At 39.8% G+C, this 13,950-nt stretch overlaps 1 protein-coding gene across 1 annotated transcript; it reads right to left on the bottom strand.

Moving 5' to 3' along the window:
• Positions 1–1,429: 1,429 nt before the first annotated feature.
• On the bottom strand, positions 1,430–13,087 carry LOC111608964. Its single transcript, XM_023335841.1, has 11 exons — positions 12,516–13,087; positions 6,466–6,580; positions 5,532–5,678; positions 4,552–4,638; positions 3,731–3,818; positions 3,517–3,653; positions 3,279–3,425; positions 2,853–2,939; positions 2,527–2,602; positions 2,303–2,379; positions 1,430–1,823 (listed from the first exon to the last, which is right to left on the bottom strand). The coding sequence occupies exons 1-11, from the start codon at positions 12,608–12,610 to the stop codon at positions 1,692–1,694; spliced, it is 1,188 nt and encodes a 395-aa protein (XP_023191609.1). The 5' UTR covers positions 12,611–13,087; the 3' UTR covers positions 1,430–1,691.
• Between the last annotated feature and the right edge of the window lie 863 nt (positions 13,088–13,950).

The raw sequence follows: 13,950 nt of genomic DNA, 5'->3' as shown, positions 1-13,950 counted from the left end.
AGTCCATGCTTTGGAGTAGCGAGGAAAAGTGTTTAAAGTGGGGCCTGACTCGTCCAGCAATGGACCAGAAGAGCATTGTGGGATATGTAGTATAAGCATTGCATGCACTTTTTACCAGTGGGCCAGTCCTTGTAGGGATTTAGGGTGCATTCCCTGTTTAGTCCGTGTTAATCAAACTCTAGTCTGTCTAGATTCTAGACAGACTAGAGTTGGATGTTCTAGACTGTAGAACATCAAATTGGGGAGGTGGGAATGCGCAATTAAACTCTGTTGCAGACAAAAAAATCAAACACCAATCTGCCTAAAAATCTCGGTCTCGGTTCAGCTGAAGTGAACTCTGGTGTCGTTCAAATACATGTGAATGCAAGTGGACTGGAAACCGCTCCAAAAGCAGGAATGGACTACAGCACAGAGCATTCTGGGTAAATGCGACGAAAGCAAACGTGTGAGTCTAGCGCCACCAGAAGAAATGGTTTGTGGTCATTTACCAAAAATAAATCCTACAACGGCTAAAATCTGATTTTGTTTACATTGTGTGAAGAAGGGAGCTGCGCTCAGTGTCTTTTTGTGTCGTTTCCTTCAGCGGTTCATGGTGCAGCGCCACCACAGGCTGGGGGACAAACATATTTTTTCAAAGGTTTTTTTTTAGTTTGATAGTGCAGTGAGAAAGCAAACCACACCAGCTGAAAATGTAACAAATGTTGTAATTTCGCTCCCTGGTCGAGCTGACTCTACTGGACTTTTCTTAGAATTGTGAAGCAATTATTTGAATTCCTAAACTAATACGACATTTATGCTCATGATGTGTGGTTGGAAAGTGATTCCATTTACAAATCTGTGTGAAAAATATAAATTTTACTTTCACAGATGCTTAAGTAAAAAATGTACGTGCTCTGACCTCTGACCCGGCTTTAAGTCAGTGTTTTTCCACTGTAGCTCCTTTCAGTCAGCATCATTTGATGAGCAGCCCAGTGTGACTGAGCTGAGACCTGTTTATGGACCACTATAATCCACTTTTCCAGTGGCACATGAAATGTTTCGGACTTTCTGTCAAATAGCTGTTTGTTGTAATTTAAACTGTTGCTGTTGTGGCATCTGTATTTATGTTCCCCCAGATTCTGATGTGTTTTACTGTAGATGGCGTTGTGTATAAAGAGTTAGAACTTGGCTTGTTTTCTTTGTGTGACTGTAATTTATATGCAGAGACATTTGAATTTGAATCGTTTCCACCAGTGCTTTTGGTTTTTAACCCTGATGCCATTGTCAATATAATGCCATTATACACTGGAGTTTTGTACACTACTATAAATGTTTCAACCCTCAGATAAACACTGATTCTTGTTTAATGCTCAGTAAGTGAGTCTTTATTTGAAAACTGTTTATTAGTAAAGTTCTACATACATAAATGTACAATATTTCCAGCCCTGGCTTTCTGCTCTATATATTTACCATCTCTCCTCTAAAACCAGGTCATGACCTGGTTTCAGTCTGTTCACACATGAAATAGTACCGTAAAACCTTTCTTTTACGGTACTTACAAATAATCAACTCAGCGAATTATATCTAAATTAGGACAAGAACTTTCCACCCTTATTCTGGCAAACATCCAAGTAAATAAATACTTTATCTAAAAGTTGATTTGGACTTATAGTGAACAGTCCAGTGTTAAAGATTTTCCTGAGACCTGCAGGTCAGCTCCTGCCGTTGATGTGACACTGGTCGCCTGCTAAAATCGGCTCCTGGGACTCCTTCCTGTTCCTCTGCAGCTTTGGCACTAAGGGAGGAGGAGGCTGACTCATAATAATGTGGCTGTCTCTGTCTGGCTGTGGATCGAAGAGAAAAAACAGCTTGGTCAAAGTCAACTGTCAATATTCCTGGGAAAACATAAGAAGGAGACGTTCCTCAGGAAAGATTTAGGAATAGCATTTCTTTAACACAACATTCTGCCTTTAACCCTTCTTTGATGCTGAAAATGTAAAGAAATAAAAATTTTGACTGCAAGTATGTGTTAAGTAACTCAACAGAGTCACTGATTTGCTCAGTTCTCAGGCCTTAAGTTCTTATCTTTTTATTGGTTCTTAAGTTCTTATCTTTGTATAATTTATAGTTATTATCATTTTATTATTTAATATTATTTATGTGCTGTGTGAAACTTCTGCCCTTATCGTTGTGTTTTTCCCTTCTAAACCTCCGCCCCCCCCTTTCTCTTTGGCTGCAGGTACCGCAACACATTTCACATTACTGCGTGTAACTGTGCATGTGACAAATACAGCGAATCTAATCTAAGATAAATGAATCTAACCTGCTGCAGATAAAAAATCCAGGCCTGATAATCCTCCACGCAGGTGCAGGAGACCTGCAGCGTCTCCAGCAGCTCCCCTATAGCCAATAGAAAACAGCCGTTCTATAAAGTCAGTAAGGGCATTTGCTTTTTCCTCGTTTGGGCAAAATGGCAAAAAAAAAAAGAAAAAGGAATGTTTCTTCTTAAAAAAAGGAAAACAGGAAAGCATTTTCTGACGCGTTTACCTCTTAGTTCAAACTCTAAGCGTCCAGGAAGTGCTGAGCGCTCCACTGCTTTGATGCTCTGTCTAGCCAACCTGCCCTGTTACAGACAACATGAAAAACACAAAGAAGGAATTTGTGCATTTCCTTAACTATACTACGGTACATTTCTTGATTTTTTTTTTAAAGATATTTTAAGAAAAACACATAGCAGGTTTGATTTGGAAGATTTTTCCCCGAAACTGGTGTAAAACATAAAATGCTGTAATGATTATTTTCACACAAATCTGTCTCATGGTGGTGTAAAAGCTGTTATTATGGATTTTCCTCTCAGAGTCATTATACATTACCTCATATTTTATATGCAGCCGCTTACTGTCCACAGAAAGCAGCAGGAGATCTTGAGGAAAGAGAATCATCAGTCTTTCTTGGAGACCCTACACGACCACAATTATCAATTAAAAACACCCTAAAACGATATCTTTCATAGTTTATAATGATCTCAAGCTTGCAGTTTTACTGCATTGTTGCCATGGTACCTCTTGGAAACTAAATGAAAACAGATGTTGATGTAAGCTGAATGCCTTCTCAGTATTTTTCAACATCCTCCTCTGAACGATGTTCATCAGTGTAAGATGCACGATTAGTCACATCGTGTGCAGCAGCATGGGGGCCGTCATAGCGTTGCAGCTAAAATAAGCTCTACTATTAAACTAATCCTGCTGGGAATGTGCTTATAAAGCAGTCCTGCAAATAAAATCAGAAAACCCGACTACCTGTCTTTGAGTGTTGATGATGTGAACAATGGAGGTGTGTCCAGGCTGACCCATGTGGTGTATGGGTGAGCCCTCCCAGTTCCATATAGGGGCCTGCATTACATATTTCTTCAGCTCCTCTCTTTTCCAGTTTTCATCACAGGGCAGCTAGTGAACAAAGACATAAGCGCGATATCAGCTGTGCCACTCCAGCCATCCACAGCTGGAACCAGATGTGCAACAGATGTGAAAACATTACAAGATAAGAAAGAGCACACTGGGAGGGACTCATGGGTTGCATCATGGACTCATATCTCCGGTCTTCTATGTGCTGAATCCATCTCTGTGACTCTCCTGCACTGGCACATGTAAACACCTTGGAGTCCACCATTGCACCTGGATGCAAAAGACAGAACTGGGTGAATTTACACCCAAGTGCCAAATCTTTGCTGAGATTAAGAATTTCCACTCACTGGTGATCTCAAACATGTGTGTTGGATGTGACGCATCCAGCTGCAGGGATACGCCTCGAACAGACAAGCCAGAAACAGGAAGTATACCCTGCCAGTTAAGAAAACGCAAAACCTTTGAGTGACATGCATTACTCTGTCAGCATTTAGTCAAATCTATCAGCAAACTAAGGCTGCGTTCACACTGCAGCCTGAAATGATCCAATTCCGATTTTTTTGTCAAATCGAATTTTTATTTTATTTATTTTTTTGCTGTGGCTGTTCACACTTATATGCGATCTCCAGTTTGAACTGCAAACGACCTTAAAGGGTCCCCCATGCGCAGTAGAGGGCGCAATAACATCACACATATAGAGCGTGCTAAGTGTTCATGAGGAAGCAGTAGTGCTCAGTGTTTGCGGACGTAAATATGGATGCTAACGGTGGAGGACAGCTTACGATTTTGAAGTTGTCCGACCGGAGCCAGCATACTACCAACTTAATCCTCATTACAGTCCGCCGTGGTTGTTTTTTTTCTTCCTGCTTGCGCGTATCAGGACACAGGATATCGACGTTTGTCGAGTACCAGTGACGTTCAGGTCAGATGAATGTGACCTGGACTTTAGGTCACATTTGAATCGGATGGGTATCGGATATCCAAGTGGCCTGGGTCGCATTAGAAAAAAATCCGACTTGTGTTGTTCAGACTGTCGTGAAAAGATCAGCTCCAGGTTGCATTACGCCAGAAAAACTGGAATTGGGTCACTTCAGAATGCGGTGTGAACGCAGCCCAATATGTGAGTTAAATGGATGGATAAAAAAACTGACAGACTGGAATGTAGTACCTCGTAAATGAAGTCTTCTTGGGAGTGATCCAGGGAGAGGATTAAAAGGTGAAAAGGGAACAACAACAAGAACCGTTCACTTTGTTCCTGTGAACACACAAAGCAGAGGGGCAGTCAGCTTTCTGTTCTTGGTTGTTCCATTGAGAGAAAATGTTCTGCCTCAGTGGAAAGCAATAAAGTAACTGCACTACAATAACTAACTAAGTTGGACTGTTAATAAATAGCTGATAAAAAAAACTTTACATTTAGTATGGAAATCTGTTAATTAAAATAACAAACAGTAAACACAAGCAAATTGCTAGGAAAGTAGAAAAGGCCTTAGATGAGGCCTTAGGTGTTAATAAAGTAAGTAGTTTTTGAATTTGCGTTGAATTTTTAAAACATTTTTTCAACGTCATAAAAACATCCCACATTAAGAAAGAATTTTTCTATTAATCACTGCCACCACAACTTTTACAACCCTTGACTGACGCTTGGATTACATGAAATTAAGTAATTTTTTTGTATTGTGTGATTAAGTGTGTCCAGGAACTTTTAAATAGTTACTTCCTGTTTAGCTATGTTATAAATATGATGTGACGCAGAGGTCCATTTCTATTAACTACTCCTCAAAATGGAAAAGTTAAGAAAACATGCCATTACTGATCCTCATTAATCAGGAAATTGCTAAAAGAAAGTTGATGCTTGCCTATTTCTACGGCCAGAATGGTAGCTCAAAAGTCTAAAAATGGAAATATGTCAAACGAGCCTGAATGCTGAATAGTTATCTTGCCATCACTCACAGGGAGGAGGATGGTAAAGAAAGGGAAAAATGAGTCTGTTGTTGTAATAACACATTTTTGATTTCATGTTTTTATTTTGCCAAAGTTTATTACGAGTGTAAATATGTGTAGAAGAGGCCAGCAAAAGGCACATATTTTGTAAAGAAGTGATTTTATTTGACAAATCCCCAGTACCTTCCTAACATCTTTCTATTTTACCTCTGAATAGTTGTTGCAGAGAGACACCACAGAGGAGTGGATGACCTCTCCGTAAACATGAGCGGGTTGGCCCTCCCAGCCCCTGATCGGCTGCTGAGAGTAAATCCTGTGGTGGAGCTCATCTCTGGTCCTGCCCCACAGCACCACCTGCAGGCACAAGAAAGTATGCTTGCAAACCACTCATTTTTATTTTTATTTTGGAATTACAGGAACAAACATTCTCATCTTCTCATCTTTAAAGCTTTCTGAAAACCATAAAAAGTTTTCTTTGCACTTTGGCTCTTTTTTCCCCTCACATTGCTGTTGTTTGTCTGAACTATGACCTTTTCAAGCAGAAAAGTGTCCTGCAGGGAAGCAGTGAACCAGTGTTGTGTCTACACACAAAGGCAGTTGTTGAATGGCTCTCCACTCAGGGTGTCATGATCTGCAGGAGGCCATGACCAAAAAAAAAAAAACTTAACAATCATAACAGCTCAAGCAAGTTTTTTTTTTTTTGCCTACATGTCTGTAGAATTTTTCACAGGGTCACTAAACATAGAAGTTACCACAAAAAAAAATAACAACAACAACAAAAAAACTACTGTTAAAGAATTACGACTAACCTGTTCTACAAAGACAATTTTGTCTGGACCCAAAATGAGTGAAAAAGCAGCTAAAGAAAAATCCAGCAGCCTTTTAGGAACAATTGCTCTTTGCATGCTCAATATCAAAAATAAGGGTTGGGGAAACAACCCTTATTTTTATTTTTATTTTTTATCTTAGGTAAAAGAAAAAGAATTAAAAATCTGTTTGATCTTGTTTTCTTGCAGAGTGTATTATACATGTGAGTGTGAGAAAATGGAAAAGGTTTGTCTGCCTGATATTTCCTGAACCACCTCTGCACTCTCACTTTAAAGACTTCAGATCTGCAGTGGGTTTGTGGCTTTACTCTGACCTCCTGCTCCAGGTGTCGCACTGAGGCTTTACACGGCGGCTGTGGTGCCAGCTGCTGCTCATCTCTGCTGTTCCTCACCGACAGCTGAACTCTGTTTTCGCTCAGACTCCATACTCTGAAAACACACACACACACACACACCCACACATGCAGACATGACACATCGTGTGTCAGCGGTCAGTGATGAACTTGCTGCAGCAAGTAAAATGACTGTGGCTCTGCTGCTTTGTACTCTGTGTGAATGTTTAATTCGTAGTGGCTCTTAAGTGTCAGAAATGCAACAGAACTGTGAATTTGCTGACGTTTTTTTTTCTTGAAAAATATGCTCTGTTCAGCCGGAAACAGCCTTTGTCAACAATATGAAGATAACATAAGGATGAACAGTATTAAAACCTAATGCTAACAACATGTCTGCATCCCCCCAGCCTAGACTAATCAGATTATAGAGATCAGAGGGGAGACAGACGTGCTGCTCATCTATTCCTGCAAACAATTTGCAGCTTTATCCTCCAAAAAGAATGACTGTTGAGTAGATTAGTTTGGTAGAAGTTAGAACACACCAAACCAGTCATTGCACTGGAAACTACACAGAATACAGAAGGATTTCTCTTAGATCATGTTGATGTAAAAATGATTAAACAGACACAGTGTTTTGAAAAAGGGTTTTCTAGTCTGGTCTTCTGGTTCTGGTTTGATCTGCATCCCCAGAACCAGACATGGAGAAGTAGCAGGTTTCCACATGTTTGGATTAGCAAACCTTTGTTTATGCTTCTCTAATCTGGAACAAACTTCCAGAAAACTGCAAAACTTCTGAAACGCTGAGTTCCTGCACACTGTGGATTATTATTATGTGCACAATTATTAGGCAAGTTTTAGTTTTGACTATATCATAATTTCATGCATATTTTACAACTACGAGCTGTATAAACCTGAATGCTTATTGGATATAAACATGTCAGCTGATGTGTGGGCCAAAGGAGATCAACACCCTGTATCAAGTGTGCATAATTATTATACAGCTTCTTTTCTTCGGGCAAAATGGACCAACAACGAGATTTAAGTGGCAATGAAAAGTGCAAAATTGTAAAAAGTCTTTCAGAGGAATGCAGTACTCTTGAAATTGCTAAGATATTGATACCATCAAACATTTTGCTGCAAATAGTCAACAGGGTTTAGGACTAAGGTGTGAACTGAGTTTAGGTCAGGTTTCGGGTTCGGCATGTACTGGTAATGGTTAGGTTTACAGTAAATCCTTGTGGAGATAGACAGACATTATGTGTGTGTGTGTGCAACCCAGATGGATTGGTTATAGTCCTCCACTAGTGCTATCAGACCAGTGTACAGCATATGGTCTTGCAGTCATACACAGCATGTGTCAACTGGCATCTCACAGGCTGACTCTGACTATTTCTGCATTTTAAACCTTAACCGTATCACACTGCAAATAGTGTTCACACTTTACTGCAAGTACCACAATCCTCTCTTAAAGAAATATCTTTTTTTCACCCTAACACCTTCCACAGTTGGCAGCACTGTTGCCTTGCAGAAAGAAGGTCGTAGGTTCAAATCCCACCCTCGGGTCTTTCTGCATGAAGTTTGCATGCATGCAAACTTCATACAGTGTGCACTCAAACTGTATGAACTCACATTTAATAATACTCCAGGTACTCCGACTTCGTCCCACAGTTCAAAAACATGACTGTTAGCTTAACTTCTCTTTCTAAATTGTCCTTATGCCTGTTTGCGTGTGTGCATGTGTGTGTGGTTACCTTCCCTGTCTGAGAGGGACTATCAGACTGGGACTATCATCAGGATAGTCCCTGTCTGGGTAGTCCCGTCATCATTGATTATCCTGTCCCTGATGAAGAAAATGTCTTCCCATGACATAATGCTGGCAATTGTTGAAAAGCTCATGGGGATGAAAAGAGACGTCTCAGAGAATGCTTAGAGTTCTGCTCCTGGAGTGGCTCTGAAACAGATCCTGGACAGAACGATCAGATCCAATGATCCTTTCAGCTCCCTTCACTATCGTCCCCAGGGCTACAACTAGAGTCTTATCTACAGCTAGAGTTGTAGATAAGACATTCTACATCTCAGCGAGATGTAGAATGTCAACAGACTCAACCACTGCTTTGCAGAAGTGTCTGATGATGATAGGAGAGAGGCCGATTTTACCATCCCAGCAGTGTTCTATCGTTAAGGACTCTGTACTTACAAGAATTTAAAATAGATGTGCAACATTCTTTTAATGCCATAAAACACATCCTCTGTGACGCTATTGTAACACTGGTCATAATTTAAATGCTTCCAATGCGTGACTTTGGTTTTTGAGTCATACGGTGTCAGGAAGCAGCTCTCTAACACTATACTCTTTGCATACTTAGGAAAGCAAGATTACACGGTCAGTACATGTGCATGTGGCGGTTGCTCCAAGTTCAGTCTGTCGAGTTCTCCCAGAACATTAGCATCAGTTTTCTCCAGACTTTTAGATCAGATTAGATCTGGTCAAATGCACACGTTTCTGTTCCATGCCAGTGACAGTGAGAATTTGCAATATGTCATGTTTTTAACATCAAGCACCGCATATTTAAAATTAATGATCTTCTTTTGCTGATTTAGACACTCTGAAAGCTTCAAAAAGAAACCATTATTAATTTAAGATTTCAAACTTAAATAATGATTAATGTGTGAAACCCTGAATGTGATAAAATAGCGACCTGGTTAGAAAGTAACGCTGATATGGAACTCATGAGTATTTTTTTGAAACCCACATTTAATAATACTGATGACTTCTTGATACATTAGCACAGTTTTAATGTAGCCTATCAATGCCCTAAAGTGGCATGTCTAATAAATTCCCTGTTCAAAACATCTAGACACTCTGCCTTCTGCTGACCACGGAGAGCTGAACAATAGCCAACCAGACTGATAAGTAAATCCACTTAGTTTTGGTGCAAAATGGATGTGTAGCTGAATAGGAGCTCCTAGAATTTTGAGAACCAAAGTGAAAGATGCTGTTAAAAACTATTCACAATACCTCTGACGACGATGAACGATTGTTGAAACAAGAACGTCCAAATTATTTCTGTATTTTTAATAAGCAATCAAATCTAAAATAATCAACGAATCCTCCAGTAGAGCGAAGTACTCACTCACCAATGTTGGCTATGAACATTTTCTACAAAAACTGAAATCAAAATTGTGAATAAGAAATGAACCTTTAGGGTCATAATGATGATGTTTTTGCGGCAAATCTGAAAAGTTTCATCTGGAAATCTAACACATTTGTTGTCTCAGGAGGAAGTGCCCTGAAAGAACTTTCATTGGTGTTGAGTTTATCTATCTATCTATCTATCTATCTATCTATCTATCTATCTATCTATCTATCTATCTATCTATCTATCTATCTATCTATCTATCTATCTATCTATCTATCTATCTATCTATCTATCTATCTATCTATCTATCTATCTATCTATCTATCTATCTATCTGTCTGTCTGTCTGTCTGTCTGTCTGTCTGTCTGTCTGTCTGTCTGTCTGTCTGTCTGTCTGTCTGTCTGTCTGTCTGTCTGTCTGTCTGTCTGTCTGTCTGTCTATCTATCTATCTATCTATCTATCTATAGATAGATAGATAGATAGATAGATAGATAGATAGATAGATAGATAGATAGATAGATAGATAGATAGATAGATAGATAGATAGATATAAATGCCTCTTCCTTTTTTGTCAATTTTTATTATGACAAACACATTCCAGTGCAAGGAAAGAGAGCAAATTTTCTGTTAGTATTCATGTCGGTTGCTTTTGTGACCACATTACACTATAAATGCATAATCATAGCAAGCACGATTGTAGTATTACATTTCTAAGGAAATGTTCTATCTTCTCACGCTTAATAAAATACATCAGTACTCTGAAGGAAATATATCACTTTTCTGTGCAACTACAAAAGCAGCTCAGCACGGTGATCACTACGTACTGTTGTCAGATATAGATGCTGTGGATTTGACCGATGAGATAACTCACTTCAAGCATTGTTTTTTTTTCTTGCAAGTCAGACATTTCCTCCTAAAAGACCCATCTGGGTTTATGTTGTAGTCTTGGATGACCAGCTGCTTTAAGTGGCATTAATTAAACAACCCATAAGAAGCTGCAGTTCCTGTTTGCAATTAGCCTCCTGGTAATCCCTGCTGCCTCAGACTGATGGAGGATTTGTCCAGCCCTTTACTTTGTATTAAACCTCTCCACGCTCTTGTCTGGCAATAATCTGCTAATCATATCAGTGTCGCCTCACCAGCTTCACAAGTTTGACCTGGGGGAACAGGAGTGCTTAAGTTTGTCTGTGTCATTCTTCTTGCTGCCTGCTAGTGGTTAAAATATCATATCGATGCTGATAGCATCAGCCTGATGCAACTGTTTATGCATCACCGCAGATCCACAAAGTTTTCTGACTTGAAACACATTCTGGCACTGTGAATAGTTTTGCAAATGTATTGATACTTCTTGAGCTTTTTCATATTTTGCAAAATTGTGTGTATTATACTTCACATGATTGACGGACATAAAGTAGCACGTAACTGTTAAATGGAACGAGCATAAGTTGGGATTTTCAAAATCATTTACTAATAAAAGTCGGGAAAGTGTGGGGTTTTTCTGTGTTTAGCTTCTCTGACTCAAACGTTTTAGCTGCAAGTCTTTTGAGGAATGTCGTCATCTTTACACATACAGAAAATACAGAATAGCATAGTGCTATAGTACAATATTTTGTTGCGAAATAACTCAAATTCATTCATATTGGAGCGAGAGTCACATAGAGCACAGGGTTCTATGTTTTCAAGTTCTCAGTTGGATGTTGGCCTGGACTTTGACTGGACCATTCTAACTCATAAATGTGCTTTGATCCACCCCTATCTCAAATATTTTGCAGCTTCTAATAGTTTTTCTCCAAACATTTTCCTTCCCTGTCCCTTAAAGAAACGCATTTTCACAGCATGATGTCTCCGCCACCCTGTTTCTCTTTGGGGACGTTATGTTTATGGTTAGTTTTCTATCACAGCTAGTGCTTTGCAACTAACCCAAAAAGTTTCGTTTTGATCTTATCTGATAAGAGCACTTTCTTACACATGTTTGCTTTTCGTCACGCATGGCTTATAGCAAACCTTAAAAAGGACTCCTTCAGGTTTGGTGGATTGAAAAGAACTGTTTGAGATGTTCAAACAGTTCTGTGATGTCACAGAATGTGAAAAACGCTATATTTTAATCCTGTTGTTGTCTGTAAAATCCTGGAAATTATCTGACTGCAGGGTTCTAATTCATGTGTTTTAAAACAGTCTTGCAACAAATGTTTGTAGTTCTCAAACATAATAATATCCTCTTGAACTTAACCCGATGGTTTAACTTCCTCATCTCATGAAGTCCAATATTATTTAGCTTTAAAGATTTTGCAGTTTGATTTTATCAAGAGGAACATGAAAATGGAAAGGAAATGACTTGACATTTAGTGGCATCCAAAACTGAAACTGCCAACTTACCAGAATCTTGAGGTTTTGATGTTTTTGTAAAAAAAAAAACAAAAAAAACATTAAAGATTCTGATTCATTTTTAATGCAAACCAACCAAAGTTATTGCAGAAAGAAATCAGATAAATTTCTTACATCATTATAGCTTCAAGTAGCTGTAAGTACTTTTGAACCTTTGAAGACACCACACAGTCTGAGCATGGCCTTGCAGAACATGGTGCAGTTTTGAAAACATGAAGGAGCTCCTACATTGTTTTTACATTTTAACAACCTGACAAACCTGACAAACCACAAAGGTGGTTTTATCTGGCAGTATGGCAGTGTTTCACTTCATACACTGCCATACTTCCTCTTCCAGAACTTACAAGACCGTGTTTAAAAATGTAAGCTTAAAATGATACAATTTGTCTGTCAAATTCACATTTCAGGCGATGCACTCCCTTTGATCCTTGCAGCTCTTTTTTGCTCTTCTTAATATTCCTGACCAACTAACAACCCTAAGCCCAAACCAAGTTGCGCACATCTTACCCCAAATTGTCTCCAGAGAGTTCCAGCAGTTCAATTTCATCTGGACCCACTTCGTCCACTCCCGTATGCCTCTGAGTCACGCTGCAGCATCCCATGACCAGCAAGGACCTTACGCTGTACGTCCTGTCTCAGCAAGCCGTCCGCACACTGAGAACCGCCTGCACTCATCCAAGCAGTTTGTGGCAAAACAAAACCAAGCAGACAACATGAAAAGTAGAGAGGTTAGGGGAGGTTGGGTTTAGAAGGGGATCTTGTTCCTCAGAAGAGGAGGGGCGGCATAAGGAGAATGAGCACTAGTTCCCCCTTTCTAGTGGCATGCAGAGCATATTTCCGTAGACTCCTTAGAACAAAAGATGTCGCGGCTCTTAAAGAGGTACTGAAGATAAAAGGTGGTAAGGTTTTGGCAAGTCACAGTTCAGAAGCTGTTCCTTCCTGTTGAGAGGTGGCAGAGGACTGAGCTGCTTCCTCACTTTGCTTATTTGACTCTGCACATGCCGGGGATCTGCTGCTGTGAGAAATGAAAGCTGTTTGTGATGTCGCTCAGACACACTGGCTAAACGAAAGATGGAAAAGCTCTTACACCTCTTCTTGTTGACAACATGAGTTCATTGATGCCTTTACCGAGAAGCAGATGGATGGTGAAGCAAACTTCTCGTTGGGAAAGATATGCGGTCACGCTCACCCCATGTTTGCTGACTTCCACCCTGAATGTGGTTTGTCGACTGAGATAATTGCGAGTTATGACACAGCAAGGTAAAGAGCTACAGTCAAAACAAGCTGCAACAGCTGCGAGGCGCAGGCCGGTGGCAATCTTCCCGGTTGGAGGACGATGAGAGGGTTTGGATACAATCTGTGGAAGGACACAAATGAAGTCTCAACCTCTGTTGGAAATTAGGTCACCTGGCAAAATGCATGTTTCCCCATGAACAGACCAAACAATTTGCATTGCCCAATTGGGAGGTTTCACAATTAAACACAAGATGCCGTTTTCAATAACTACTGCAGTTTCACAAATAATACATTCCTCCATCAGAATAGCATCTTTCATACTTAGTGCAGCACAATTTATCGACTTCTCCATTCATGACTCATAGCTTTCCAGGAGAATCTTAGCCTACTCCTTTCCACTTCTTTCATATTCTTAATTCAGGCGACCATTAGGGTCACTTTATTTTCCTTGGCTTCTTCTGATACCAAGTCTTGACTGATTTTGAGATATGTTTTGGATCCTTCTGCTTCCATTGATCCCCAAACTTGAACTTCCTCATTGGTAGTCCCACATTTTTCCTAAAGATGGTCTGGTACTTGACTGAATCCATCTTACAAACCACATAATGCAGTTTCCCAGTACCAGAGGAAGCAGGGCAACCCCGGAGCATCACTGAGTCAATGCAATGTTTCAGTGTAACAAGCCGTACCTCTGATCTGCAGGTCT

Source organism: Xiphophorus maculatus, chromosome 1, assembly GCF_002775205.1.
Source record: "Xiphophorus maculatus strain JP 163 A chromosome 1, X_maculatus-5.0-male, whole genome shotgun sequence".
Lineage (NCBI taxonomy): Eukaryota > Metazoa > Chordata > Actinopteri > Cyprinodontiformes > Poeciliidae > Xiphophorus > Xiphophorus maculatus.
Note: the sequence above shows the minus strand (reverse complement) of the source record. Positions and strands in the feature narration are given on the sequence as shown.

Bases quoted from the DNA above. Each gene is read 5' to 3' on its own strand.
- LOC111608964 (XM_023335841.1), bottom strand. From the start codon at position 12,610: ATGGGATGCTGCAGCGTGACTCAGAGGCATACGGGAGTGGACGAAGTG. The intron at 3,819-4,551 runs GTACTACATTCC...CTTAACTGGCAG, and splicing joins AAGAAGACTTCATTTACGAG to GGTATACTTCCTGTTTCTGG. The intron at 2,603-2,852 runs GTAATGTATAAT...TGTCTGTAACAG, and splicing joins GGCTGCATATAAAATATGAG to GGCAGGTTGGCTAGACAGAG.